At 47.3% G+C, this 26,866-nt stretch overlaps 3 protein-coding genes across 16 annotated transcripts; 1 reads left to right on the top strand and 2 right to left on the bottom strand.

Moving 5' to 3' along the window:
* Window positions 1-27: 27 nt before the first annotated feature.
* mark3a (MAP/microtubule affinity-regulating kinase 3a) lies at window positions 28-18,027 on the bottom strand. Of its 13 annotated transcripts, XM_062469456.1 has the most exons (21): window positions 17,428-18,027; window positions 16,812-17,010; window positions 15,938-16,120; window positions 15,769-15,822; window positions 12,994-13,042; window positions 12,439-12,504; window positions 11,753-11,823; window positions 11,289-11,345; window positions 9,203-9,439; window positions 8,936-9,076; window positions 8,507-8,606; window positions 7,226-7,338; window positions 6,617-6,767; window positions 6,273-6,484; window positions 5,662-5,765; window positions 4,149-4,415; window positions 3,518-3,544; window positions 2,408-2,487; window positions 2,188-2,241; window positions 1,135-1,179; window positions 724-793 (listed from the first exon to the last, which is right to left on the bottom strand). In XM_062469456.1, exons 2-19 carry the CDS (start codon window positions 16,917-16,919, stop codon window positions 2,189-2,191), a joined length of 2,073 nt encoding a protein of 690 aa, XP_062325440.1. In that variant the 5' UTR covers window positions 16,920-17,010; window positions 17,428-18,027; the 3' UTR covers window positions 724-793; window positions 1,135-1,179; window position 2,188. The 13 variants fall into 13 exon arrangements, with proteins under 13 accessions (XP_062325430.1, XP_062325432.1, XP_062325431.1 ...); XM_062469446.1 differs by lacking the exons at window positions 2,188-2,241; window positions 2,408-2,487 and having other exon boundaries at window positions 28-793; window positions 17,428-17,619; window positions 17,777-18,027; XM_062469453.1 differs by lacking the exon at window positions 2,188-2,241 and having other exon boundaries at window positions 572-793.
* A 174-nt stretch (window positions 18,028-18,201) lies between these two features.
* Window positions 18,202-22,568, bottom strand: LOC134026575 (eukaryotic translation initiation factor 5-like). 2 transcript variants are annotated; one of them, XM_062469461.1, is made up of 12 exons: window positions 22,463-22,568; window positions 21,872-22,092; window positions 20,853-21,135; window positions 20,630-20,711; window positions 20,335-20,507; window positions 20,137-20,248; window positions 19,894-20,012; window positions 19,568-19,729; window positions 19,257-19,418; window positions 18,982-19,146; window positions 18,734-18,868; window positions 18,202-18,596 (listed from the first exon to the last, which is right to left on the bottom strand). In XM_062469461.1, exons 3-12 carry the CDS (start codon window positions 20,922-20,924, stop codon window positions 18,498-18,500), a joined length of 1,281 nt encoding a protein of 426 aa, XP_062325445.1. In that variant the 5' UTR covers window positions 20,925-21,135; window positions 21,872-22,092; window positions 22,463-22,568; the 3' UTR covers window positions 18,202-18,497. The 2 variants fall into 2 exon arrangements, with proteins under 2 accessions (XP_062325445.1, XP_062325446.1); XM_062469462.1 differs by lacking the exons at window positions 21,872-22,092; window positions 22,463-22,568 and adding an exon at window positions 21,571-21,589.
* Window positions 22,569-23,886: 1,318 nt separating this feature from the next.
* On the top strand, window positions 23,887-26,783 carry si:dkey-196h17.9 (uncharacterized). The gene is made up of 10 exons (XM_062469837.1): window positions 23,887-24,047; window positions 24,157-24,271; window positions 24,585-24,701; window positions 24,794-24,894; window positions 24,985-25,086; window positions 25,186-25,312; window positions 25,407-25,511; window positions 25,616-25,768; window positions 25,893-26,014; window positions 26,087-26,783. Exons 2-10 carry the CDS (start codon window positions 24,215-24,217, stop codon window positions 26,217-26,219), a joined length of 1,017 nt encoding a protein of 338 aa, XP_062325821.1. The 5' UTR covers window positions 23,887-24,047; window positions 24,157-24,214; the 3' UTR covers window positions 26,220-26,783.
* Window positions 26,784-26,866: the final 83 nt, after the last annotated feature.

Here is a 26,866-nt window from a genome sequence, read left to right as displayed (position 1 = left end):
TTTTGTTCTTACTCTGCCACAAGACAATTCAGGTTTTAGACATTTTAATTGACACGTGATTTACCTTGAGCATTTACATGGTTTCCATCTATATTTTTAAACAATATAAAATAAATGAAGTAAATTGTGTAGCTGTCTTGAAAGTAAGGTACATTATTTACACTGAAAACAATACGCTACTTGTAAAACGTTTAAGATAAAATGAAATAAATAGACACAGGAAATGCTCTTGTCCACATTCACAGCATGACAAATCATATTCAACTCGTTATGATGGCCACGTGACCAGAATATACTGCAGATATTAGTAAGTAGATCAGTGATTATTGCCAAAGCATTACTCTATACATAATACAGTCTGTATTTTGTAAAAAAAAAAAAAAAGACATTTGGAAACTGCTACTTGATTGTACAGCTTTAAATACTTCGATATTTCTGCCCCTTTCTTTATAGCTTTAACTCGTTGGAAACTTTGGAAGCAATGTTTTTAAACGCGATGGATGATCCTGATATCCTCTTGAATCTCACTCCGTTGAGAGACAGACGTGGAAGCTTGCACACCTCCATCTCCCACTGGACAAGGTTCTCCGCGTGGCCATCGCCATGGACGCACAGCAGCAGGAAGTTGTCCTGCTGTTCGTAGTCGCAGTTGTTTGCGTCGAGCACCTTGCGAATCTCCCGCATGATGTCGCAGGCCTCCATGGAGCTGGTGGTCCTCATACTCCAAGTGAATCTGAGGGAGCGGGGTTTATCGTCTTTAGTTTCCCCTTTCTGATCCCCAGGTACATGGCGACTGGCGGGAGGAGATGGAGACAGTTGAAAAGAAAACCTTTTCACCGACCTTTGTGAAAACATACCAAACCATGCAATACACTATGGCGTGTTTTAAGAAGTCATTTTAGGTTAATGAGCATGCATGTCTAGTAAAGGTAGCACCATGTCCAGCAACATGCAATCTACAGAAAGCACAACAATAGCATTATTACACCTGGCTACATTTCAACGATCTCCAACGCTTTCAGCACCGTACAATACTCTCTGGTTGGACTCAGAAAACTAGTGTCAAATTCAGTGCAGAAAGGAAAATCAGACGTCAGACTCTGGGATAAGGAATTCCTGGCACAGGCAGCTCACCTTGAGCCCTCAAATCTCCCGGTTCTCTCAAAGTCGGTTGAGACTCTGAGACGGGGAGGGAGGCGGGAGGGAAGACAAAGAGAAAGCAGATGTAGACTCCCAAAGAAAAGAACTTGCTCCAATTTGAGATCAAAGACAACATTGATAAACTGAACACATATACATTCATCGAGAGAGAGAGAGAGAGAGAGAGAGAAGAGGACCAAGAAGAAAGCTTAGTTAGAAAAACAAGAAAGCCACCACCAAGCCAACTCAAAGCTAAGTGTTCTGTGGAATATTGATGAAGCTCAGATGAAAAGCTACCAACCACTTGATCGTACTGAATTGATCACTGGTGGTACAACGTTCTTGCTTTCTTTAACCACAAATAAACCCCCAGAGCGAGCGAACAAGGACGTTTCAGTTTCTACAGACCATAGAAAGCCAGGAACACAAAGAATGGAAATGTTTCGAATGAACAGATTCAGCAATACACAACAGTTGCTCTCCAGTCTACACGCACGCACAACACACACAACACAAAACAGTAAACTACAGCCACTGCATGCAGACACCACATGTTGACCATAGTGCTGGTGTGGGAGGAGACATGCAGTCTACTCTGGACTTTAGAGGCCTGAAGAGGCCAGGCATGGTTTAAAAGGGCCGCTGCCCCTTAGTCTCTCTCCCTAGAAGGGGCCATGGAGCTGGGCTTAACAATCAGACAATCAGCCAATGTGGGCGACATAAAGGCACTACAGACAGGCTCAGCCCAGTCCTCAGTCCACACATGCAGACTACACAGGTTAGCCTTGGAAGGAGTCAACACAGGGGAGGGGAGAGGGACATGTGGCTTCTAAATGGAGTTTGGGGTTGTGTCCTGGGGGATGGTGAAGGCCCAGAGGATAATGGTTAAAGGGGAGGGTAGGGACAGGGCTGGATCTGGGGCCAGGGGTGTCTTACAGACACAGGAGAGAGACTGATGCTGGGGGAGTACGGAAGCTTGCCCCCCTCAACTCTGACACGGGCCTGTCTTGTGGGGGTATAGGAGGGGGGCTGGAAGCGGTCCCTTACTCTAGATCTCCATCTGCGATTTCCTACAACTCTCTATAGCGTCGGCTCCTGAATCTGGAAGAAAAGATGGATTCTGAGAAAAGCGTATATTTCACCAATTCATGAAGAAAAGAAAGGAAAATGATGTAAGACATGATCACAAGCACCAAATGCCAGGATGACGAGGAGGAAGAGGGAAGAAGAGGGAAGAAGAGGAGAGATTGGTGGACAGAAGACTTACTAAGAGTCTTTGCTCCCTGGGCAGAAGGGACGGCAGGCCCTGATTTAGCTGGCTGCCGTTTGCTTGGGTCAATACTGACCCTGAGAGGAGGAAGAGCAGTGAAAGGTCGAGGGTTAAAGGGCACATCACGGTTAGGGAGACATTGGCACATAGTAGAACCGAGGAGAAGGGTGAAGGTGGACAGATGGGTCTAACTTCACGATCTTGTACAGAGAAGGACAACCAAGAGGGCTACAGAGTCCTTTCAGTCCCTGAACGGACTCCAGGAAGGTGGAGGAGTTAACAGATGATTTGCATGACAAGGACATAGACAAGGAAAAGGAAGCGTTTTGATAGATGACGCTACTCAGCTGACATTTCCTGTGACGCAGACTAACATTGGGCAACCAGTAGATGGCGCTCTGTCCCTTCAGCTTGGTCAGGGAAAACTCCAAGTGGCAGGCGAGCACAGTAACTTGTTTACAAGTTGATTTATCAAACAGGAAACGGGTTTTAAACCCCAGTTTACACTTGAATTGGCAAAGGACATCTCACTATTCATCACCACTTCCAAAAGAAGCTCAAGACTTAGCAGTTGGAATTCTAATGGTTCCCAACAACACGTACTTTGTTCTCAAACTAAAAAGAGCAACTAGAACGCACAGCACATCCTGTCTCCAGGACAACCAAGTCCAACAGTCACTACCTTTAAAAGTCCACAGAATTCCATTAGAGCAACAAGCTACGAGACCCGTAGAGATGAGTGTATCTAGATGGTAGACAGTTTAAGTTGACATGGAAAAATCAAAGTCTATCAATTCAATCGTTAGTTAAAAAGAAGAAGAACCCAGATTGCAGTCAATAGCTAGTGAGACAAGCCCCAACCCCAAGTCATGCATGCTATTGATTAGTAGTTAGCCGGCAATTGATGGATTTTCACTTAATTGCTTGAGAGGTCTTGACTGCCCAGTCCATCGCTGTCTAACTCAAGCAGACTGAGAAATGACCCCCAGCCACAGAGAGCACCAAACAGAGGTGTGTTAGTGAAGCGCCCAGCGAGCCTTTACAAGGCTTGAAAGAGTTTAGTTGATTACTTAGCACACGCTGAAGGCATTAAGGGGGAGTTCCTACCTTTTGGTAAACCTGAATGACATGTTTCTACAACAGAATCAGGAGAGACAAAGACACAGTGAGAATGGTGAAGGGAGAGCTGGAGAAACAGGGTCCAGAGTCAACACACGTGAATGAATGGAGCTGATGATGGAGGGGGGGGGGATTTTTAATGAAAGATGTTGATTTTCAGTTCCTCATTTCAGGTCAGTCATGGCTGGTCTGAGAGCTGCTGTTAGGAGCCTGGTTGTCTGCCAGAGGTTCTGCTTCACTCCCTTCAGCAAACCCTTAACCAAAGTGACCCCAGTAATGACCTCAGGTTGACCTCATGCGTTCATGTGCACCAGGCTACAGATATGAGAGTGTGAAGCAGAGTTCTCTGGCTGGCCCCAGGCTTGAGGTTCCTGTTATGATGCTACTATTGCAATGAGGGTTGAGCTATTTCCTTTTGGTTAACCAAATCCAAATCAGGAAAGAATACTGGTTCTCATTTGGGAAAAGTGTGATTTGAGGTGTGTTTCCAAGTTAGTAAAAATAAAATAGGAACTGAAGAAATTGACCTTTAACCCTGGTTGCAAGGCACAGTAGTTCCTGGCCACTCTGGGGAGGTGAGCTGGGTGCGTGGGGGCTGGCGGCCAGCCCCTGGACCTACCTGCGGGTCAGTTTGGAGGTGAGTTTGGAGAACAGGTTGCTGGTGCCGCGGCTGCGCGTCTGAGACAGCGGCGCGGCGTCGTGGGACAGCGTGGGCGATGCCGGGGGCCCGTTGTAGGTGGCCGTGCGACGGTCCCTCAGCTGGCCCCCGTGGAAGGTGTTGCGACTCGCCGTGCCTCGTGGGAAACGTAGTCTGTCGGGCGTGGTGGAGCTGGTGATGCTGTGGGTGGAGGCCACCGGGTTAGGCTGGGCAGTGGGCACAGCCACACTGGAGGGGAGAGAGAGGCAGGGAAGAAGGGGAGCGAGAGAAGAGAAAAGGAGGGCAGAGAGGGAAAGCAGAGGAGAGGAGGGGAGAGAGAGGTAAGAGAAAGAGGGAGGGTAGAGAGAGGGAGGGTAGAGAGAGAGGGTGGAGAGGGAGGGGGAGAGGGAGAGAAGGAGGGCAATGAGAACAACGATTAAAAACAGCAGAGCTAAACTCCCTCTACGTTCTCACCTTCAACCACTGAAACATTGCAGAGAGCTCGTTACTTCAAATTTTCAAACGAACGCAGCTGAACCTCATCCATATTATATAATACCTATATTAACCTAGTCATTGGGGGAGATTCATGATTATTGTTGATGAAGAGGGAGTCAGGTGGCTGAGCGGTTAGGGAATTGGGCTAGTAATCTGAAGGTTGCCAGTTCGATTCCCGGCCGTGCCAATGACGTTGTGTCCTTGGGCAAGGCACTTCACCCTACTTGCCTCGGGGAGAATGTCCCTGTACTTACTGTAAGTCGCTCTGTATAAGAGCGTCTGCTAAATGACTAAATGTAAATGACTAAATGTAAGACAGTGAGTGGGGTTGTGATCCAGCTAGGAGGAATCAAAAGGAGGAGCTGAGAGGGGAGTGGGCTGTGGACCGTCCAGACAGAGCCAGGCCTCAGCCAGGGTTCTCAGGACAACACGGGGGGGGTTGAACGTCATAGGCACGGCTGTGATGAGGCGACCGCAACCGTGAAAAGCAGAGGAGTGTTTTCCTCCAAGGCCTGGGAGGAGGAGTCTGCAGTGCAGGGGCAGTTACAGCAGCTTCACCCTCATATCTGTGCCCTGTGATGGGGGATGTCTGCAGTGCAGGGGCAGTTACAGCAGCTTCACCCTCATATCTGTGCCCTGTGATGGGGGATGTCTGCAGTGCAGGGGCAGTTACAGCAGCTTCACCCTCATATCTGTGCCCTGTGATGGGGGATGTCTGCAGTGCAGGGGCAGTTACAGCAGCTTGACCCTCATATCTGTGCCCTGTGATGGGGGATGTCTGCAGTGCAGGGGCAGTTACAGCAGCTTCACCCTCATATCTGTGCCCTGTGATGGGGGATGTCTGCAGTGCAGGGGCAGTTACAGCAGCTTCACCCTCCTCGGGCCCTTGAAGGGCGAGCAGATGTCAAACACAGCTCTGGCAGGTGAGCTGGCCCGCCCTGGCCCCCCGGCCACCCCTGGCCCCCCGGCCACCCCTGGCCCCCCGGACCCCTCTTACCTGTTCTCCTTCCCGTTGGGAATGACTGACAGACGGTCCGTGTTGTTCCTGTCACTGCACACGTACGTGTTCCTCCTGCTCATGCCGGCCGAGGCAGTAGTGTTCTACAGAGAGGAGGAGAACATCAGTAGTGTTCTACAGAGAGGAGGAGGAGAACATCAGTAGTGTTCTACAGAGAGGAGGAGGAGAACATCAGTAGTGTTCTACAGAGAGGAGGAGGAGAACATCAGTAGTGTTCTACAGAGAGGAGGAGGAGAACATCAGTAGTGTTCTACAGAGAGGAGAACATCAGTAGTGTTCTACAGAGAGGAGGAGAACATCAGTAGTGTTCTACAGAGAGGAGGAGGAGAACATCAGTAGTGTTCTACAGAGAGGAGGAGGAGAACATCAGTAGTGTTCTACAGAGAGGAGGAGAACATCAGTAGTGTTCTACAGAGAGGAGGAGAACATCAGTAGTGTTCTACAGAGAGGAGGAGAACATCAGTAGTGTTCTACAGAGAGGAGGAGAACATCAGTAGTGTTCTACAGAGAGGACGAGGAGAACATCAGTTGGCGTGCAGCTTTCATCTCCAGCTGTTAGAGAGAAGGCCGTCAGGCTGCGTGTCTCTTACGTTGGGGCCCGTGGTGGCCCCCTTCTTGCGGTCTGGGATGTCCGCTTTGTTGGGGTTGTTGGCGTTGCCCAGCAGGGGGCTGGAGGGGGGTCCCCCACGCCCCCCCGGGGTGCTGGGCTTGCGGAGCGACACGCCTCCCTCCTCTTTGATGCTGCTCTCCGCAATGGCCGTCTGGCTCCTCTTGGGGTGAGCCGCCCCCGCGTTCTGACCAACTGGACAGAGAGAGAGGGAGAGAGAGGGAGAGACATCATGGATGGAAGACGTGACTGTGATCCCTGCATTCCGTCCAGTCTGGGTCCCTGAGCTCAACACAGCGAGCCCAAGGTGAGGCTGCCTCAACCTACCCTGCTCGCTGTAGCGCCTCTGCTTCTGATTGGATGAGGAAGAGCTCCTCTGGACCTTCAGGTGCGATGGCGATTGGCCGTTGAGCTCACTCGTGGGCCGGGGCTTGGCCAGGGACAGGTTACTGTTGGAGGTGGAGTCAGAGACCTCCATCTGGAGGAAACACACGCAGCAAAGAAACACCCTGGCAGGTTAAGAGTGTTTCTAACTGGGCAAGCCTAGACGGCTAGGGGTGAAAGGTAGGGGTGTAACAATATATCGCAATACACATTTTTTACAATATGTATCGTAGAGTTATGCCAATATTTTTACAATATGACGTCCGTTTGATCCTATTGGTTGAGCTACCAGCGAGCGACCTACTCTGCACCTGGGTCATGCGTGCATTTACAGAAATCGCTTGAACTGATTGAACTAAATTGTATGTACAAAGAAAATTATTGCAAATGTTTAATGTTTTGGAAAAAATCTGTTAATTGAATTTGTTTCGTAAAAAATGTTGTTCAAAATATTGTTATACATATTGTATCGTACACCCAGTATTGTGATATGTATCGAATCGTGGGCTGAGTGTATCGTTACACCCCTAGTGAAAGGTCATGTTCTGGTACCTCGGGCGACTTCCTGCCCAGCAGAAGGTAGGTGGCGGTGATCTCATCATACTTCATCTTGGCCAGAGAGTCTTGGATCTCCTCCAGGGTATAGCCCATCCCCACCATCACGTCTGGGAGAACACACACACACACGTTAGCATTTTCTGAACACTTTGAATTTCTTTCATCCGTCAGTTGACAGAGGCTAAATGCATCGGCTTCCTATTTCAGATCCGGGGCTGAATCTAGGCAGCTGAACAGTCTGGGACAAAGGACCTGACTGATAAACACCTTTCTGCTGATCGTGACAAACACAATCCCATCTGGGTGGTTCAGCTGATCACCAAAGTCATTTTATGACCTTTAAATCCAGCAATCTCCTCTGTGAGAGAGGATGAGAGGCTGTCAGCGACTGAGCCCAGGTAATATCATCACCCCCCCCCCCTCCATCAGCAGAGGACAGGTGCAGAGGGAAGGGAGGGGGGGGGGAGAGATGGGGTGTGTCACGTTGAGAGGAGCATGCCAGGTAGGGACGCCAGCAGAGCCGCTCCAGTAAGTTCACACTCCACGCAAGAGGAGGATCCCCTCTGCTAGGATCAAGTGTGCCGCAACATGGAGTGTTCTGGTTGCCCCAGGCTCAACAGAGGTGTCCTCCAGCATGCAGGCAGGGGAAGGTGTGTGTGTGTGTGTGTGTGTGTGTGGGGGACCCTCTACGGAATGGCAGAGGGCTGGTGGGGGGGGGAACATGTGAGAGCTCTCCCTCGCTCGACCCTCTCTGCGCTGGGCCCACGGAGAGAGACTCAGACACATGTGCTCCAGGCGAGATCCCAGCTGCTGTTACGCAATACAGACCCCCCCTTTCCCACACACACTAGAGGACATCGTTCGCACAGTCCTTGTTCTCCCTCCTCCCTCTACCCCCCCTCCCCTCTTCCTGCTTTCATCCAGGGCACGATGAGGAGGCTCTTCTCGTCTCATGTCCCCCCCCCTTTTCTCTGCTCCCCTCTCCTCCTCCTCCTCCTCTTCCTTTCCTTTCCTCCCCTCTCCTCCTCCTCCTCCTCCTCCTCCTCCTCTTCCTTTCCTTTCCTCCCCTCTCCTCCTCCTCCTCCTCCTCCCCTCCCATCCTTCTCCTCCTCCCCTCTCTGGGGCTCTCTGAAACAGCGCTGGCTCACTGCTGCCTTTCATCTCTCTGCTCTCTGCTGGGTTTAAACACAGCGTGCTTCAGTGCTGCTGCAACCCCCCCCCCGCCCCCCACACCCACTCGTTCTAAAGGCTAGCAAGCAAGAGATGTTCCAGTACCTATTCTCTTCTGGTCAGTGATGTCCAGTACTGGTTCGATGAAAGGCTTCAGTTCGTCCTCCTCTGAGCCGGCGTTGATCCAACGATCCTTCATGATTTGCTGGAGGACAGGAAAGGGTTAGGATCAGTTAGGATGAGGTTTGACCTGCAGTCTCTGACGAGGTGACAGAGCAGCACACGTCCAGCAGAGCAGCCGAGGCTGGTGCAGCAGACTGGGGGACAGAGCCCTCTTTTCCTTGTCTGCCTGGATAAACCCAGAGAACATGAAAGGAAAAACAAGATGGTGGGGGTGAATTATTCATGGTCACAACAGTGGAGAGGAAGAGGGGAGAGGGGTAGGTGCAGGGTGGAGGCATGAGAGGAAGGGGTGGGGGAGAGGGCGCTTGGTCACGTGATGACGAGTGGGTGAGAAGCTGGAGGTATATTTACGTTTTCGGCGTCCTCCCTCACCTCCAGAGTCCCCCTCTTGGCTGGGTTGAGGACCAGGAAGCGCTTCAGGAGGTTCTCACAGTCGGTGGACATGTAGAAGGGGATGCGGTACTTCCCCCTCAGAACCCTCTCTCTCAGCTCCTGTCCAATCACACCGGAGCACAGTCAGCATGCGTTTCAACACACCAGTGTCCCTTATGACTGGGTGTGGTGACCCACAGATGAATCTTCAGGGGAAGGAAGCTTCCGTCCCGTCTGCTGGCGTACCTTGAGGTTCTGCCCGTCGAAGGGCAGGGAGCCGCTGACCAGCGTGTAGAGGATGACCCCCAGGCTCCACACGTCCACCTCGGGCCCGTCGTACTTCTTCCCCTGGAAGAGCTCCGGGGCGGCGTAGGGGGGGGAGCCGCAGAACGTGTCCAGCTTGCTGCCCATCGTGAACTCGTTGCTGAAGCCGAAGTCGGCGATCTTGATGTTCATGTCGGCGTCCAGGAGCAAGTTCTCAGCCTGGAGGTCGGGGGATGGCAGGGTGAGGAGAGAAGGAGGGATGGGAGGGTGAGGAGAGAAGGAGGGATGGGAGGGTGAGGAGAGAAGGAGGGATGGGAGGGTGAGGAGAGAAGGAGGGATGGAAAGGTGAGGAGAGAAGGAGGGATGGAAGGAGAAAATGAGGGATGGAGCAAGATAGCTTACTTATTGATGCTGCTCCGCAAAAACGGGATGGGAGTTTAATTACAAAAGCAGATCCTGGGCGAATGTTACATGTCGGGTCATTCACGACGACGTCAACAGAAGCCTTGAGAGATGTTCCCGACTACACCTCCTTCCCCTCCCACCCCTCCCCCTCTACAAAGTGCCCTGCTAGTCTAAGCCGGTGTAGCACTTCATATTTAAGTGTGTTCCCCCCCTCTTGGCTGAGACATGGTGGGCTCTCCAACCCCCCCCCCCCTACAGCTCATGGATCCTTTATGAGGATGCTGAGAGGAATTAGGACAACATGTGAAGAGATCCCACTCTCACGTCAAGCTAAGAGAGATTAAAAATACATGGAGCATCAATATTCACAGGCAGGGAAGGGCTGTGGGACTCAGGCTGGAGAAATCGAAAGGTGCTTTTGTGCCAGAGGTCTGCTACAGAACATGTGAAGACCCCATTTCTCTCCCATCACCTCGTGTTGGACTCACTAAACCCAATCCACATAACCCCCCACTCCCTCAGCCCTACCCCTCACCCTCAAACCTACCCCTCACCCCTACCCCTCACCCTCAAACCTACCCCTCACCCTCAAATCTACCCCTCACCCTCACCCCTACCCCTCACCCTCAAACCTACCCCTCACCCCTACCCCTCACCCTCAAACCTACCCCTCAGCTTCTAACCTACCCCTCACCCTCAAACCTACCCCTCACCCTCTAACCTACCCCTCACCCTCTAACCTACCCCTCACCCTCAAACCTACCCCTCAGCTTCTAATCTACCCCTCACCCTCAAACCTACCCCTCACCATCTAACCTACCCCTCACCCCTACCCCTCACCCTCAAACCTACCCCTCACCCTCAGCCCTACCCCTCACCCTCAAACCTACCCCTCACCCCTACCCCTCACCCTCAAACCTACCCCTCACCCCTACCCCTCACCCTCAAACCTACCCCTCACCCTCAAACCTACCCCTCACCCTCAAACCTACCCCTCAGCCTCAAACCTACCCCTCACCCTCGAACCTACCCCTCAAACCTACCCCTCACCCTCGAACCTACCCCTCAAACCTACCCCTCACCCTCAAACCTATCCCTCACCCTCAAACCTTTCCCTCACCCTCAAACGTACCCCTCACCCTCTAACCTACCCCTCACCCTCTAACCTACCCCTCACCCTCTAACCTACCCCTCACCCTCAAACCTACCCCTCAGCTTCTAATCTACCCCTCACCCTCAAACCTACCCCTCACCATCTAACCTACCCCTCACCCCTACCCCTCACCCTCAAACCTACCCCTCAGCTTCTAATCTACCCCTCACCCTCAGCCCTACCCCTCACCCTCAAACCTACCCCTCACCCCTACCCCTCACCCTCAAACCTACCCCTCACCCTCAAACCTACCCCTCAGCCTCAAACCTACCCCTCACCCTCAAACCTACCCCTCACCCTCGAACCTACCCCTCAAACCTACCCCTCACCCTCGAACCTACCCCTCAAACCTACCCCTCACCCTCAAACCTATCCCTCACCCTCAAACCTTTCCCTCACCCTCAAACGTACCCCTCACCCTCTAACCTACCCCTCACCCTCTAACCTACCCCTCACCCTCTAACCTACCCCTCACCCTCACCAAACACTGTAGCGGGGCCCTGGCCTTACCTTAAGGTCTCTGTGAACAATGTGCTTCTGGTGGCAGTACTGCACAGCGGATACGATCTGCACACACAAACAGAAGAACAGAGGTTGGCAAGCTTCAGAGGCTGTGGGCGAGAGCTGTGGTGAGAAAGCCGGAGCACATCCTGCCACCACCGTGAGAAACACTGTATATTTCCTGTCATCTCGTGACTCTACAGGTTTACCGAGAAGACAGACACAAGAACAAAGAAGAGGCCCATCGGTCAGACAATAACCAGGGTAGCTGCCCTCGACCAACCAGAGCTCCACCTATGTGTGCTGTCCCGTGCTGCGGGGCTGCGTCCCCCGGGGTGTCAGACAGGGAGCAGTAACCGAGGAGGTCTGCTGTGTTTGGACAGCCCTCCCAGCTGCACAGGGAGGCCAGGCAGGACACTGAGGCATGGCCAGGGAAGGTGGGAAACCAGAACACTGCGGATGAAGTCCTGTACCTGTCTAAATTTAGCCCTGGCCTCTTTTTCCTTCATTCTTCCGTGTGCTACGAGGTAGTCAAACACCTCTCCTGCAAGTGAAGAGAAAAGCACAAGAGACCAAACAGTGAGGTTACATTCACAGGCATCCAAACAAATGAATACCAAAAATGGGTTCATGGTTAAGGAAACCTAAACTTCTCATACAGTCCAGTGTGTTTTCCCCCAGTACCTTGATCCCATGGCAGGTTGCAGAGCTAACGACTAACAACCTCCTCCAGCATGCAGCAGTAACTGTACACAGCTCCAAACTCAGGCCCTACCCACAGCCCTCTACACTTTCCACCATGGACGTCCAGCCTGACACGTGACAGAGCTCTCATGTGCTAACAGTTAAGAGTCTGCTGTTCTGTTGTGCAAGTATGTGTATGTTAAAGGGGTGTTGGGGGGGGGGGGGGGTTCACAAGGAGAACACGAAGCAAAACCCATCTCCACCAAACCCTCGAAACCCTCCCACACGCTGACCTGCGCAGGCGTGTGTCTGCGTGCAGGAGAGTGAGTCATCGCTGCTCTCTGAATCCTCTCTGAAGATAGAGCGCGCACTTTGTAGTATCTCGCTTTCAGTTGTGTGTATGTGTGTGTGTTGAGTCATTTGTGGCAGCTGTGGTCATCTTCTGAGCTAGTCCCTGCCCAGGTGACCCACTCACCTCCACTTGCGTACTCCATCACCAGGTACAGTGTCCTCTCCGTCTCAATCACCTCAAAAAGCTTAACTGGGGGGGGGGGGGGGAGAAAGAGGGGGATCATCAGTCACATTCCACAAACGACATCAGCTCTCTGGGAGGTGACCCGTGTTAGTTCATCCATACAGTTGTGTGTGACGATGTATGAAATGTCACTTTCGGGAACATTCCTTACAAAGCGTTTGGTTCTGAAAAGGCGCAGGTAACTGCTTGTTTGGTGTGCTAACTGCCTCCCCAGTGTGTTTGTACTGAGCTGATATAACAGCTCCTGGCTGACCTGCCTGGCTAAATATAGAGGAGGTGGGATGGATGAGGTGGGATGGAGGAGGTGGGATGGGGGGAGAGACTCCTTGCTCGTTATTGCGTCCGTAATTACAATCACATCTGAGCAGGGGGAAATAATGAAATGTGTGGTGTAGAAGATTAAAGGCAATTAGGAGGGGGGGAGGGATTTCAGCCTCTTAATTAGTTGGATCTGTGTGTGTGTGTGTGTGTGTGTGTGTGTGTGTAGACAGTTACCTATATTTGGGTGATTCAAGATCTTCATGATTCTTACTTCTCTGAACAGCTGTGGAACAGACAGACACACAGACCAGCATGAGCGTCACGACTCTGCTGCAGTGTCCTCACGGGGTACAGAAGACATCCATGTCAGCCACTAACAGCACCACACTGATACGTTTACATTAGAAACATTCACACATCCTGGTGTATTCGTGAGACGATAACTCGGTCACAGTCAGCACACATGGCGACCAGAGAGGGAGAGTCGTCAGAGCCCAAAAATGGTCTGCAGCCTTCCGTCTCACTGGGATAAAGGGACAAAGTGCTATTCATTATTGATCCTCTCTTAACTAAAGCTTCTCGTGCTCTCATTTCCCCCCCCATCTTTAAAAATATAAAAAGGCATCAATCTTTCATACAGCAGGAACAGCCCCGGAGTGCCGTGCTTGGGCCTGTTCTCACAGCAAGGAAGCTTTACCAAAAAGACACTGGTTCTGAGGCAAAGTATCCGTGTTTAAGACATTCTGGGATTCAGAGTTGTTTGTGTAGGGCACAAACATGACTAAGAGTTTCTGAAACATCAGCAGAGTTCTCTCTGTGAGAGGCCATTCTGACACTCCAGTCTCTGGGAGAGAACAGGGGGAGGCAGGCAGATCAGGTTGGTGTTGTTTTGATCGACTAAATGGGATGCTTGGAAGCAGCCTGGCTCAGATGGTGATGGGGCCGAGAGGGACTCCAGGACTAAAGCAGTACTAGACTCTACTTAAGGTCAACCTCACTGTCATTACTCCCATCCCGTTATACATCTCTGATCTCTAAGAGACGCAAAAAATACAGTGAAATAAATCTCAAGCCACATTCAACGTAATGGGGACAGCCCCATCTTTTGTCGCTTGAAAACAATAATAAATAAAAAAAATCTCTGGTTTTGTTTTGCTGTTCTCCAAGGGAAACCTTGGTAAAAAAATACCGCTATCTGTCCTCTATCAGTACTGGGAAGCCAATGGGGTGATAACTCCAGAGCTGGTCACTCCTCCTCTAACACACTCAAGCCTGTCTGGTCAGAGTAGACTTCAGTCTACAAGTCAGATATGCAAGACGTGCCGACAGAGAGGAAAACACAGACAAGAAGAGCACCACTGTGATAGGACAGGATCAAGGAGCCAGGATGATAGGCTAGTGTTGACAACCACCGAGCCATTAGTGATACTGTACTTGACAAAAAGGTTTACCCACACAAGAGTTCTTTCTTTTAGTGACCAGATCATTCATGTGGGGATTCCTACCGTTTGGTTTGTTTTGCCCTCGCTCAGCACTGGTTTCTTTTAATCTGCTTAGTTGACTTAATGAGAAGAGAAACCCATCTTAAGCAGGGGCTCAATCCAACTGTTTACTTTTAATCAAGATGTTGAGCCCCTTTTCAAGTGTTCAGACTCCCAACCTGGGATGTGCGATGCTAGCTAGCTGTTAGCGTGTGGGTGAACTAAGGCGGGGGGTGCGATACTAGCTAGCTGTTAGCGTGTGGGTGAGCTACGGTGGGATTCTAGCTAGCTGTTAGCGTGTGGGTGAGCTACGGTGGGATTCTAGCTAGCTGTTAGCGTGTGGGTGAGCTAAGGCAGGAGGGGGGGGGGGGGGGAGATTATAATGAGGTTGTGACAGATGTGCACTTGGGAGCTACCTCTTCTAAACTGTCATACACCAGGAGGTTGAAAACAAACATTTGGGCTTTAGAGACAGCATGCTGGATATCACATAAAAGCTCACCAGTGACTCCAATTACATAAAGAAGAGATCACATAGGGGAGGTTAGGTAGCGTCTGTTTGTTAAGAATACAAACAGTGTTCCACGGAATAAAGTCAGGATTGCATTCTCATTTCCATTTCTTCCAAGCTTGCTCAAATGAGGAGCATTACAAAACCCAGCTCTACAGCTTCAGTCAAGTAACAAACCCACATTAAGGCTAACAATGCAATGCCCAATGGGGTTGTACCAAAGTAATACCAGGAAACGAGCTAAAGACACATGGCCTGAACATTTTAACTGCTATTACTTGGTACTTTTCTGTTGGGTTTAGCAGGGCTGACGTCAAAAGCCCAGGGCTCTGATACCAAGAACAGAATCAATCTGGCTCTGGAAAAACTAATGGAAACTACAGCTGAGAGAGACAGAGACACAGAGAGAGAGACACAGACAGACAGACAGACAGACAGACAGAGAGCTCCCTCAAAGTGTCAGTGCATGCAGAAGCACATCAACACCCCCAGCCTCACACTACTTTCTGTGCCCAGGCTAGAGCAGTCTACATTTAGTCATTTAGCAGACGCTCTTATCCAGAGCGACTTACAGTAAGTACAGGGACATTCCCCCGAGGCAAGTAGGGTGAAGTGCCTTGCCCAAGGACACAACGTCAGTTGGCATGACCGGGAATCGAACTGGCAACCTTCGGATTACTAGCCCGATTCCCTCACCGCTCAGCCACCTGACATCCCAGTCTACCAAACGCCTGGGGCGCATCAGCAGCAGGGATCAATACTGATCTCTGGCTTCCTAGAACCACAACCAGGGCCAACCAGGGCCAACCAGGGCCAACCAGGGCCTAGGCACAGAGCAAACCCCAAGGAGATCACAGGTCTAGGGACCTACACATGCACAAATCCACACACAAACACATTAGCATGCATTTCTGCACAATCCTCTTTACCATCTCTGTGAAAAGGAATGCTCGTTCAACAACGTACATATAACTTGTATGAGTAAATAATTCACATGCAAAATTATCGATAGGTTACCTTTTGAAGGCTGTTGGGATTCAGTTGTGTCTTATCGATGATCTTTATTGCTACCTGTAGACAAGAGGGGGAAATACATCATGAAAATGACAACTATTAAAAAGAATACAACCTTATTTTAAATGCATTGAACCGACATGACCTGTTGAAGCCTTAGGGGACTCCTCACCTCTCTCCCTGTGAGGATATGTCGGGCCAGCTTGACCTTGGCAAAGTTGCCCTTCCCGATGGTCTTCAGGAGACGGTAGTTCCCCACATGCGGCTGCTCGTCCGCACCAGAGTTGCGGGCGCGGACACCAGAGCGGGCAGGGCGCGCTGTGACCTCCTGACGGCCGCTGCTCTGAGACGTGTGCTGCGGAACACACAGACCAGCATCGTCGTCATGACGACATCCGAGACCGTGGACTTCATGACTCATTTGTTACTGCAACACATTCTTCTCAGCATGAAGACACACACAATCATGGAAATTCTGAGATGAGGAGAAGATGATCTAATATATGTGTGTGTGTGTGTGTGTGTGTGTGTGTGAGTGAGGGGGGGGGTGTTTAGATGAGGTATTGATTATATTCTGTGAAATCCCAAAGCACCTCTCCCCACCCCCACCCCCGAAACCAAAACCATAGATACTCCTTCATGGGCTCCGTATTGACACCATTAGAACTCTCACCTGACCCCACCCTGCCATCCCCACACTGACCGGTACATCAGTCCTTCTGACACCTCTAAAGATGACAGTTTCAGTGATGAAAAGAACTGAGACACAGATGACGGAATTAATCTGAAGCCAAGTACACGAAAGTGTCCTGAGTATTTTGTGACTACACACATTGACATCCTTCTCTCTAATGCGATTTCCAGGAAACATTATGTATAGCATGTAAAACATGTAGTACAAAATACAAACCTGAGAAAATATGTCTGCGTTTCAAAACAGAATATTTAAATATTTGCACTTCAAACGAGCCTGTTTCTATCCTCATCACGTAGTTCGGCATGCAGCTCAAACTCAACTTTATTCTTATTTATGGTTCGTTACTTACAATGCTGGTACGATTCCTCTTTGTTGACTGAGTTCCTGTCATTTTCTTTTTGGCAATTTGAATGGCATTTAACCAGATAACTCTCTCGTTTTTGTGGGGATAGCTCATGGATCCTCTCACCCCGATGCTCTCAACGAGAATGGACTGTGTCAGAGCAGTGTCATTGAACAGGAGGAGGTGGGTTCTACGCAAGTCCAAACTAATGGGAGGCAAGCAATTCACACTTTGAATGACTAACAACATTAAACCAGTTTGCTTGTTACAACGAACCAGAAAGTTGTGTAGATTATTCGCGTACTTGAAAAAGCACACTCCCATTAACGTGAATATAAAATAAAAAGCCTTTGAATGTATTTTTAGCAAGGGAGATTACCAGAGGCAACCAGTGTGTTGACGTAACGTTAAAGGATTGTTTACGAATACGATGTTTAAGTCGCTGATACCCTATACAGTAGCCTACACAACGTAAGACTATTGAACACACAAAACGAGCTACAGTAGGCTAGTCTAACAGAACGTTACAATGTAAAGAGCAGCGCATAGATATATCCCCTTCCCACTAGCTAGCTGGTCCCATCACGACCCAAAAAGATAAAATATTTCACAGAGTACTTACGCTTTCCGTCTCCTTCTCGTTTACAGTAGGTAATGGCGTTTTTGCTGACATTTTCTTTTCCTCGTTGTCGTTAATTTATTTTCCGATACTCCACCACGTTTGGCAAAACAGGGAATTTAAGTGTTGGTCCCAAACCATGGGCTCGAGCAAAGATCTCAACGTTGATCCATCAAACGAGAAATGTTCACAATACTGAAATTACATAAATTTGCCCTGGACTACCTCAGCACCGGATAATCCGAGCGATAGTTCTTTACGTAAATTGTTGGAAGGTCATGTGTACCGTATTTAATTGCAAAATAACATATCATACATGGCCTGTGTTCAATTGAACTAATCAGAGACTGACCGACTTCAATCAGCAACGGCGGAAGGCAGCTGTCATTGCTCCTGTAAATGGCCCCTCTTTCTCCTGTCGCTAAGTGAAATGCTATAGCGATTAAAGACATTCACCGCTTGACAAATCGTTGAATTTCAAGATGTTTCTATTCGCGAACGGCCTGCTGTCGGTTCGGTTTCCTCCATCTCCGGCCCAAGTGAAGCTGGTGTTTTAGGTTGGACCAAAATGGCTACTCTCTACTAGCGCTGATGGATGAGCCAAGTTCTGTCTGCACGACTGGGCGGCAGAGGAAGTGAGGACACACATGGATCTGGCCGTTCATTGGACGCAGCCAGCGTGTTGCTGTGCATGGGCAGTTTATCACTAGAAGTTAATCCAACTTTGTCAAGATCGGCTAAAAAAAAAAATATTCATGTAAACCAGTAAAACATTACTGTGGATAGCAAAACATTCTTTATTGACAGGAAAATTACAACAAAGACAAATCAAAATCCTAGTGCACTCGACTATCCTCCAAAAACCTTGATTAAAATTCCCCAAACACCCTCAATGAATATAGCATATATGATTCCAGAATTACAGAGTTAATGTGCAGCAAGGAAAGCATCATGTTAATCATGCCACAAAGCAGTAAATACCGTGGTAAGTAGGATAGGAAGGGGAGCCAAATGGACATGATCGATTGCCAAAGCCATACAAAAAAAAGAGGCATCCATAAGTTGGGGTATTTTCAGATGGCATCGATATCAATGTCTTCCTCCTCCTTGTTAGGCTTGTCTGGTTTCACAGTTTCCACCTTCAGTTCACGGGCAGATGACGAGTACACAACCTAGGAGCGGGAGAAAGACAGCATGAGTGTTATATACACGGCAACACAGCGCGGAGCATGTGAAACACTGAAGTTAAAAATAACCATCCAACTAAGAGTTGTTCAAGATCGGTCTGAGGGAAGCATCTGCCCGTTACCTCTACACTCTCATCCTCCTCTTCCTCTTCGCTGCCCTCACTCTCTTCCTCCGCTTCCTTCAACCACTTGACAAAAGGCGCTGCCTTGGCATGGATCTCTTTGGCAAGTTCCTTAGAGACATACTTCTTTGACACCTGACACCGAACAAAGATTAGGGAAACTATTTTAGGAGTACACCATCTTTAATAAAACATCAGTGTACCGTTTAATAAATTATCTGTATATGATGATGCACAGTCCTGGCTACCTTCTCAGCCCAGGCCATGATGACATCCTCCTCTAACAGGTCAGCATCGTAAAGGGCTTTGAGCACGATGGGAACACGTGGTAACAGCTGCGTCTGGTGTAGCTTCACCAGACACTCAAACCCTCCCAGCAGGTACTTCTGGGCCTTTTTGTTGTTGTGGCAAAACTGAAACACACACACCAAAAAAAAAAAAAACTGCTCAAAAACAGTTCCTCGAGGCACATTCAATGACAACACTCGGACCAGATGCGAAAGTGGTTTTGATCAATACTTACTCGCAAGAAATGGCGCTTGTATTTCTTGATCTGGTCTCTGATGTTTTCGTCGAAGAGGAGCTCACTAAGGATCAGGGGTCCCATGGCCGTCACATCAAGACGCTCTGCTTCTGCCAGGATCTCCTTATCCGCTGCATCAATAGCGCAGTCTTCCTTCTTTTGCTGAATATGAAAAAAAGGGAGCCATCGTTAGAAAGGATTTCAGTAAGGCGGAACTCAAGAGGCTACCGAGGCCGTCACAGATCTGAACATTCCTCTTAGGCTTCCATTGCCAGTTTCAATAGCAATGACACTTCAAAAGAGCTACTCACTTTCACAAAGTTATAGAACAAGTTGACCCTCTCCTCCAGGGGTTTCTCCAGGTCCTCGCTGAGGGTCAGGTTCTTGGCATGGTCACTGATCTCCTCCATCCTCCGTCTCTGAGCTTCCTCTGTAGTCTCCTCTGCCCAGTCCTCGTCGTCATCATCACCATCCTAACACACAAGACACACAATGGGTTGACAAGTGTTAGCAAACCTGAGAAAATCTTGTCATGTAAAACATTTTAAGAAAGAGTCTGGTGGCAGTTTGTTTCTCATCAAACGTATGCCTTCAAAGCCAGCCTGTGCCAGAGCTGCCCTACAGACCAGGTACACACCACAGGATTAGGGGCATCAATGTCATTATGGTTCCCAGCCTCTCCGCTGCCAGAGCCATTCTCCTTGTCCTTTTTGCGTGTCTTCTTCTCCTTCTTGACTGCGCCACCCTCGGTTAACTCTGTTTAGAAAGACACACGGTACCCCATCATGCCATATGAAAAGATTTTTGTTGTTGCTGATAACATTAATCATTGCACTGTAGTCGAGACAAAGCTGACGTCTCAGAACTCCCAGAGTCTCACCAGGTGGATTTTTGAGGATGAATGTGCAGAGCTTGTGTCTTGTGTCTAACATTCCACGGTATCCACAGGCCTTACAGGAGTTACCAATGGTTTGTTTCCTGGCATTGACATGCTGTGGAGTTCAGTAAAACGACATTTTACTTTATATTTCTCAAGTTATTACTACGTCAACACGGCTGTAAATTCCAGAGTATTTACCAGGTCAGTCTCGGGGTTATCACATTCGGGACACAGAACAAATTTTCTGATGAAACCGTCAAGCATGTCTTGTAACTTGTTTGCCTCGTGGGATCCATTGACGATGAAACGGTCATTCTTAGCATCAAACTGGGTCTGAGCACCAAGTTCACAACCAAAAAACTTGGTTGGATCTGCAGAGAGATTAAGATCAAATATAACATTCACTCATCTGGTTATTCTCACGCTTGTCCTGGGTGAGATACATACTGGCCGATAAAAGCACAAAATGTGATCGGATGGCAGGACTGCTTACATGTTGGAGGCCTATTCAGTGCCTTTGCAACGTCAATCATGTTGACAATGACCGTCTTGATTCCATTCCCTTTGCCTTCAACCTGCCAAAAAATAAATAAATATATATATAAAAAAATATATAAATACAGAACAATTTTCAAATCTTTTTAATAAATATATCATGTCTACACACATACGACAATGTTTGAACCTCTCCGACACACATTTCCACCTAACATTACCTTGGCAATCAGACGGGGCATCTTGTAGCGATAAAACTGGTCTGACACGCTGCGGTTGACGTTGACAGACATTTTGGCTGATTATTAGCTCTAGTATCAGTAAGATAAAAAGATCTTGTAAGGGGATTTTTCGGGATTTTCTGTCTGGAAAAGAGGGGATGACATAAACGACTGCAAGCGTGCTCGTTCTCTGACATGAAAAAGTTTTTGCCACTGTGGCCACAAGCTCCTTGCTTGAAGGCTAGGTTTCCCCCACACAGGTTCCAACAGCTGCGCAACAGCTCTATAAAAGAAGGAAAGCATTGACGTTAGAGTATGCCATTACGATTTACGACCATTTACATTTTCCCTCTAGGCCTGACGTCTCGTGTACCCTTATTCCGGTCGTGATGACCCCTAATGGTGTGCACATTAATCTCCGTCCACAGTCCTTACATACATGTAATGTCAATGTCTTCGCTAGTTGAGCAGATAAGTTAGCTTGTTAGCTATAGAATCAGGCTGCACAATGTGCGAGTCCCGGAAACCATTATGGAATACGCATGACATGCATTCAATTGAAAAACGTGTTTCGCAGTAAACGCTTGAGCATTCAGGGCCTCCATTGCTAGCTAATACAAGCTAGCATACCTATTGATTTCTAAGCAGCTAGCTAAGGTTAGCCAACTCAAAATTAAATGCCAAATGCATGGTCGCTACCTATGCTAAATACATTTACCTAAGGTTGGCTAATACATTACATGAAACTGCCCACATTCGACCCCCGGCGTATCCGAATGTGCTAAACTTAGACAAGATGTTCAAACATAATTGTTGGCAAGCCATCTAGCCACTTGGTGCATAGTGCGTCATGATTTATCGAGGTGTGCACGAGAGATGGGACTGGGAGACGCCATTTTGATCCACTTATTAGACTAGAATGTCATAATGTCGATAACTAAGTACAAGTCGCCTTCATACAATGTTGAGTATACACAAACAGATGTATAAATAAATCCATAGTTATCCGCGCTACTCACCGTTTTCGTAAAACAAAGACATAAACAACGCTGGTCGTCCAAGAGACGCAGTGAAGATTTGTCGATCACTGATGTTTCGTAGCTGGCTGAGTTGTGTTTCAATGAGATGTAGGGCGGCAAGCTCTGAGAGGCCGGGTGCCGAGAGCTGAGCCTGACGAAGTGACAAGCCGACAATTGTCACGTTGAACACAGTATTCGTGATGCCCTGAGAGTTGTGGTACCTAAGAACAATACAAAACAACACTTTTTTAGGTGAACTATACTAGGCCCTGTTACTATCCTGCTCTACAACCAATCTAGACAAAACAAATATAGATTCGCTGGTCTATTAGCTAGTGCTAGGCCATTAGCTAGTGCTAGCTAGCAGGCAAACTAGGCGAGCTAGCTCAAGTTAGCCAAAGCGAGAAACCAAGGCTACCATGGTTAGTCTAGCGTAGCGGGACACGTTAAACCAAAGATCGACTTTATCCCTTTATCTTCGAGCACAGATGTACAGCATACAATAAATAATGCGATAATACAGCTATCTCCAGCGAGAAAAATTTGTTTGCTAGAAAGTTAACTAGCCAAAATCATGTTCATCCTCCTCACCTCTCGAACGTTCTGTAGTGCAGTATGTGGCTAGCTACTTGTTGGCCTGGCTACAGTGAGGCCAGCTACGTCACACTTCAGGTTCATAAAATAAGGGGGAGGAGGGAGGGGGGGAGGAGGGAGGGGGGGAGGAGGGAGGGGGGGAGGAGGGAGGGGGGGGGGGGGCGGTTGGTTGGTAAATTGACAGCAGGTTTACTACTTAATAGACCACACCACTGATCACTGTATTTTTGCATTTGATCATTTATATGTACAATATTATAAAACACAATCAAGTTCTGATAACTATAAACACAAATGAAGGTCTGAATGTAATTTGAAGGGCTTGATGTGTTATCTAATTTTATTGATCACATTATACCACATTCCAAATTAATCATTGTAAATACTATTTAGCAAGGAGCACTATATATTAGTCACACCGAAATCAAAGCTCATTTGAACAATATTTGTACAGTTAGCTGAGGAAAGTGAATTGCAGGTGGATTCCCATTTCACTTTCTCACATGGGGGAATGAATGGGGAATTTGGTTTGTTGGAGAAAAAAATGGTCTTTGGTTGGAGGTCTTTGTTTATATCCTTAGCTTTCCCCATGACTGGAATGGTGTTTTAATGTATCAATAAATCATGTATCATTAATACACTTTCAGTTTTTATCTTGAAGAGTGTTGTATTCCATACCCTCCCAGAGAAAGTCTTACCTATCAGACCAGGAAATCCCCGTGAAGTCTATGAGACTGGCATGATTCAATTGGGCGTGTCTCATATTGTACACTAGAGGAATGATCTGACGACTATACACAAACACCTCTTCAGTGCAACTGGTTGTGGAGGAGATTATTCCTGGTTGAACATGTTTAATAAAATTATTAAGAAGTTCAAGAAAAGGAAGACACTGAAAAAGGATGACCTCAGTCCAATACTAAAGAGTGAACATGCCTTATCTGCAGACGGTAAGATTTATTTGTATTTTATTATGAATGGGAACTTATCTAGAGAGCCATTCCTGGAGCTTATAGGAAAATGTGTTTTTCAGCTAAACCATTTATTATTCAACAAGAAGTTGTACCCGAGATATGTTAACATTTGCAGTTGCAATCCAAACATGCTAAGTACTGTCTGTTTCTGTATTAATCCACATGTTGTTGATTTCATCGATAGGATATGGTGAGACAGGGGATGTGGTGTTTATGAATCCCCATGCACAGAATATTTTGAATGCCCAGCAGGCACTGAGCGCCAATGGAAGTCCAGAGAAAGTGCCGGAACATTGTCCTGATGTCATTCCAGGACAATCTGAAATGGCCGTGGATAGCATAATTGAAGCTTTTGCGGTCAAGCATTTTTCCAAGGTATCAACAGAGGGGGATTTGAAGCTTTCCATCCACCTGAATGAGGTCCAGGATGCCATCATTTGCGACGTTTTGAAACTGGTTACGCTGCCGAAAGAAGCTTGGTTTCTGGAGAGTCCCATAGAGTGCTATCATCAGCTTATCTTTAAACATTTACATCAGATCCTCCTTCACATCAGGACAACAGAACAGGCTTTCACCCTGCTTGACTGGGTGGTACATTCATACAGTAGGTAAGTGTTTGCCAGTTTCTCTTTATTTTCAATGTTACTGAAGTAGTTATCGACAAATTAATTGAGATAAATTGTGACACAGCATGGTGTTCCTCCTATATTTGTCCAGTCAAGAGTTCATAGGGCATCCTAACCTCAAGGATGAAGCTCTACAAAAACGGGACCTTATGCTTCTGAGCAATTATCTAACACATGCCAAGGAAAAGGTCCTGCCCATTATTCAGGTAGGTAATATGAAGGGAGTCAGATGGCTGAGCGGTGAGGGAGTCGGGCTAGTAATCTGAAGGTTGCCAGTTCGATTCCCGGCCGTGTCAATTGACGTTGTGTCCTTGGGCAAGGAACTTCACCCTAGTTGCTTCGGGGGGAATGTCCCTGTACTTACTGTAAGTCGCTCTGGATAAGAGAGTCTGCTAAATGATTAAATGTAAAATGTAAATGTAAAATGTAAATGTAAATGAAGCAGCCACATATATACTGTAATGTAATATTAATAGCTTCAGTAAGCCTCTAGGTGTCTCTCTCCCTTGCAAATTGTAGGAGGAGATTTCCACTTCACTTACCAGGATCCTTCAGAATGAGGCGTGTTCGAGAGATATTGAGAGTTATTCAGGAAACGAGGAGGCATTTGTCGCACTATATATGGATGCTGTCCAGGTACTCTAACATAGCAATTGAGTCACAATGCAAAAATAAAGTTTATTTGTGAAATCTGTACTAACTGTATGCTTGCATTACCTCTCACTCAGTGTATTGATGCTGTGAGGAAAACAGCTTTGAAGATCTCGTCAACTTTTAAAACCAAGGTCGAGATAGTCTGTTTCCACGAGCTGCACAACTTTATTCAAATGTATGTGTCACATTTCCTTGTTTCTTCTTTCCCAAAAAGTGTGATGAGACAACATTTGTTTAGTGTTAACTGAACACTCTTGTTTTATAGGTACATCTCTGCTGAAAAGAAACATCACCAAAAACAGACTAAAACAGACAAAACCATCTTAATGCATTCCTTCAAGACTTTCAACCACTGTGTAGAACTCAGGTGAGAATTATTTTTCTCAATTGAACCACCTGCATGACCAAATTATTCCTTTATCAGGTAAAAAATGGTTACATTAATGATGGTGTGGTTCCATGGCAGACAATACGTTCAAACAACTGGCGAGAATATCAACAAACATCTCTATACTGAAATAATTTCAACACTTGAGAATATGGAGGCTTCTGCTTTGAAACTAATTCTCAGTACACTAATTCACCGGACAGAGGTGCGTATATGTTCAACAGTCAAACAAAGGCAGTTTAGAGTAAATAATCTCTATCTCAAAGGTTGTGTGTAAAGTAAGATTTCTGCTCCTCCAGATCTCCTTCAAAAGATATTTCAAAAAAGGTGGACACATGGAGAACATTACTACTGAAATTAAAGAACTGCTCGACCCCATTCCAAACAACTGGAAGACTCAAGAGGTATGTTCACATCTGGGAGAAGCTTCAGTAGATTTCTTACACATTTAACAAGGAAACATGGACCATATTTACTTTGGTCATAACAGTTGTACCTTCTTTTTCAGACAGTAGTGAACAAAGCCTATGAGAGCATCATGACTTTGTACCTCAAGTGTCTGGTGCAGAGTAACCCTGCTCATGTGATGAAGGCATGGCCTGATGTTGGAAGAAGAGTCACTCAGGATGCTCACCTTCTTGACGACATGTTCCAAGGCCTGGTAAAATAATCTCGTAATAATCTGCTTGTTGATTTTTGTGCAATGAAATGCAGACAGTAGAATCAACAACTAGAGAGTTTTCTCCCATGGTTCTGACCTGAGAATCTTTTATTGTTGTTGCAAGAACCCAAAGGTGGAACGCAAGAACCTCATTCTGCGGAACGTGGGAGAGATACTCGATTGCAGTTCAATCGATATTATTAAACTGATAACCGCAAACACACTCCAGGATTGCCCCATAGCGAGGTAAAATACTGTACGCACTCTGTACCAAACAGACATGCAGTTCCTCAATTGATGACGGCCTATCTGTTTCAGTGTGGATCTTATTAAAGCCTTGCTGCGGTGGTGTGGGATCAGTGGCAGACAGCTTGGAGAAGTGATAGCGGTTTGCCAGGACGTCTCGGAGACTCATACCAAGCCTGGACACTGGTACTTCTGCTGTCTATGAAGCTGATTGAGGATGGCTCATGAAGCAATATTTTGAACCAATATTGGTGACACACATATTGGTGATACACACACATTAGTGACACACACATTGGTGTTTGAGTTTACAAGGATAAACACTATTCTACAGAATTCCTCTTTTGGTATGATTTGACGTTTTTGTAAGGTTACTTACAGTATGTTAGCATGTTAGAATTTGCCTCTTTCATTCCGTTACTGATGTAGTTGTTGTGTATTTTATTGAGTTGAGAAGTAAGGTAGGGTATGGATGGATGTTTTGATATGTTTTTTTTTTTTTTACAAACTTTTTGTTGTTAAATTATGTTGGATGTAATTAGTTTCTTGTACTCTCTGTGAATTATATTATTGTATTATTAATTGTAACTTGTTTAACTACATGCTCTTATGGTTCTTCCCATTGGAACTTATTTGCTTTTCACAATGTATGCTTCATGTTATGGCTACCCACAATGTTTTGGGGCTATCTCGTTGATGATCAGTGACCTATGCACTTTTGTAAAGCTCTCTCTTGGAAGTCGCTTTGGATAAAAGCGTCTGCTAAATGAATAAATGTAAAATGTAAATGTAATGTACATTTATAGATAGATATAGATAAAAATCTTTCCCGTAAAGGAGTCATTTGTTTTT

This window comes from Osmerus eperlanus, chromosome 9, assembly GCF_963692335.1.
Source record: "Osmerus eperlanus chromosome 9, fOsmEpe2.1, whole genome shotgun sequence".
Lineage (NCBI taxonomy): Eukaryota > Metazoa > Chordata > Actinopteri > Osmeriformes > Osmeridae > Osmerus > Osmerus eperlanus.
This window is presented reverse-complemented; position numbering and strand designations above follow the sequence as displayed.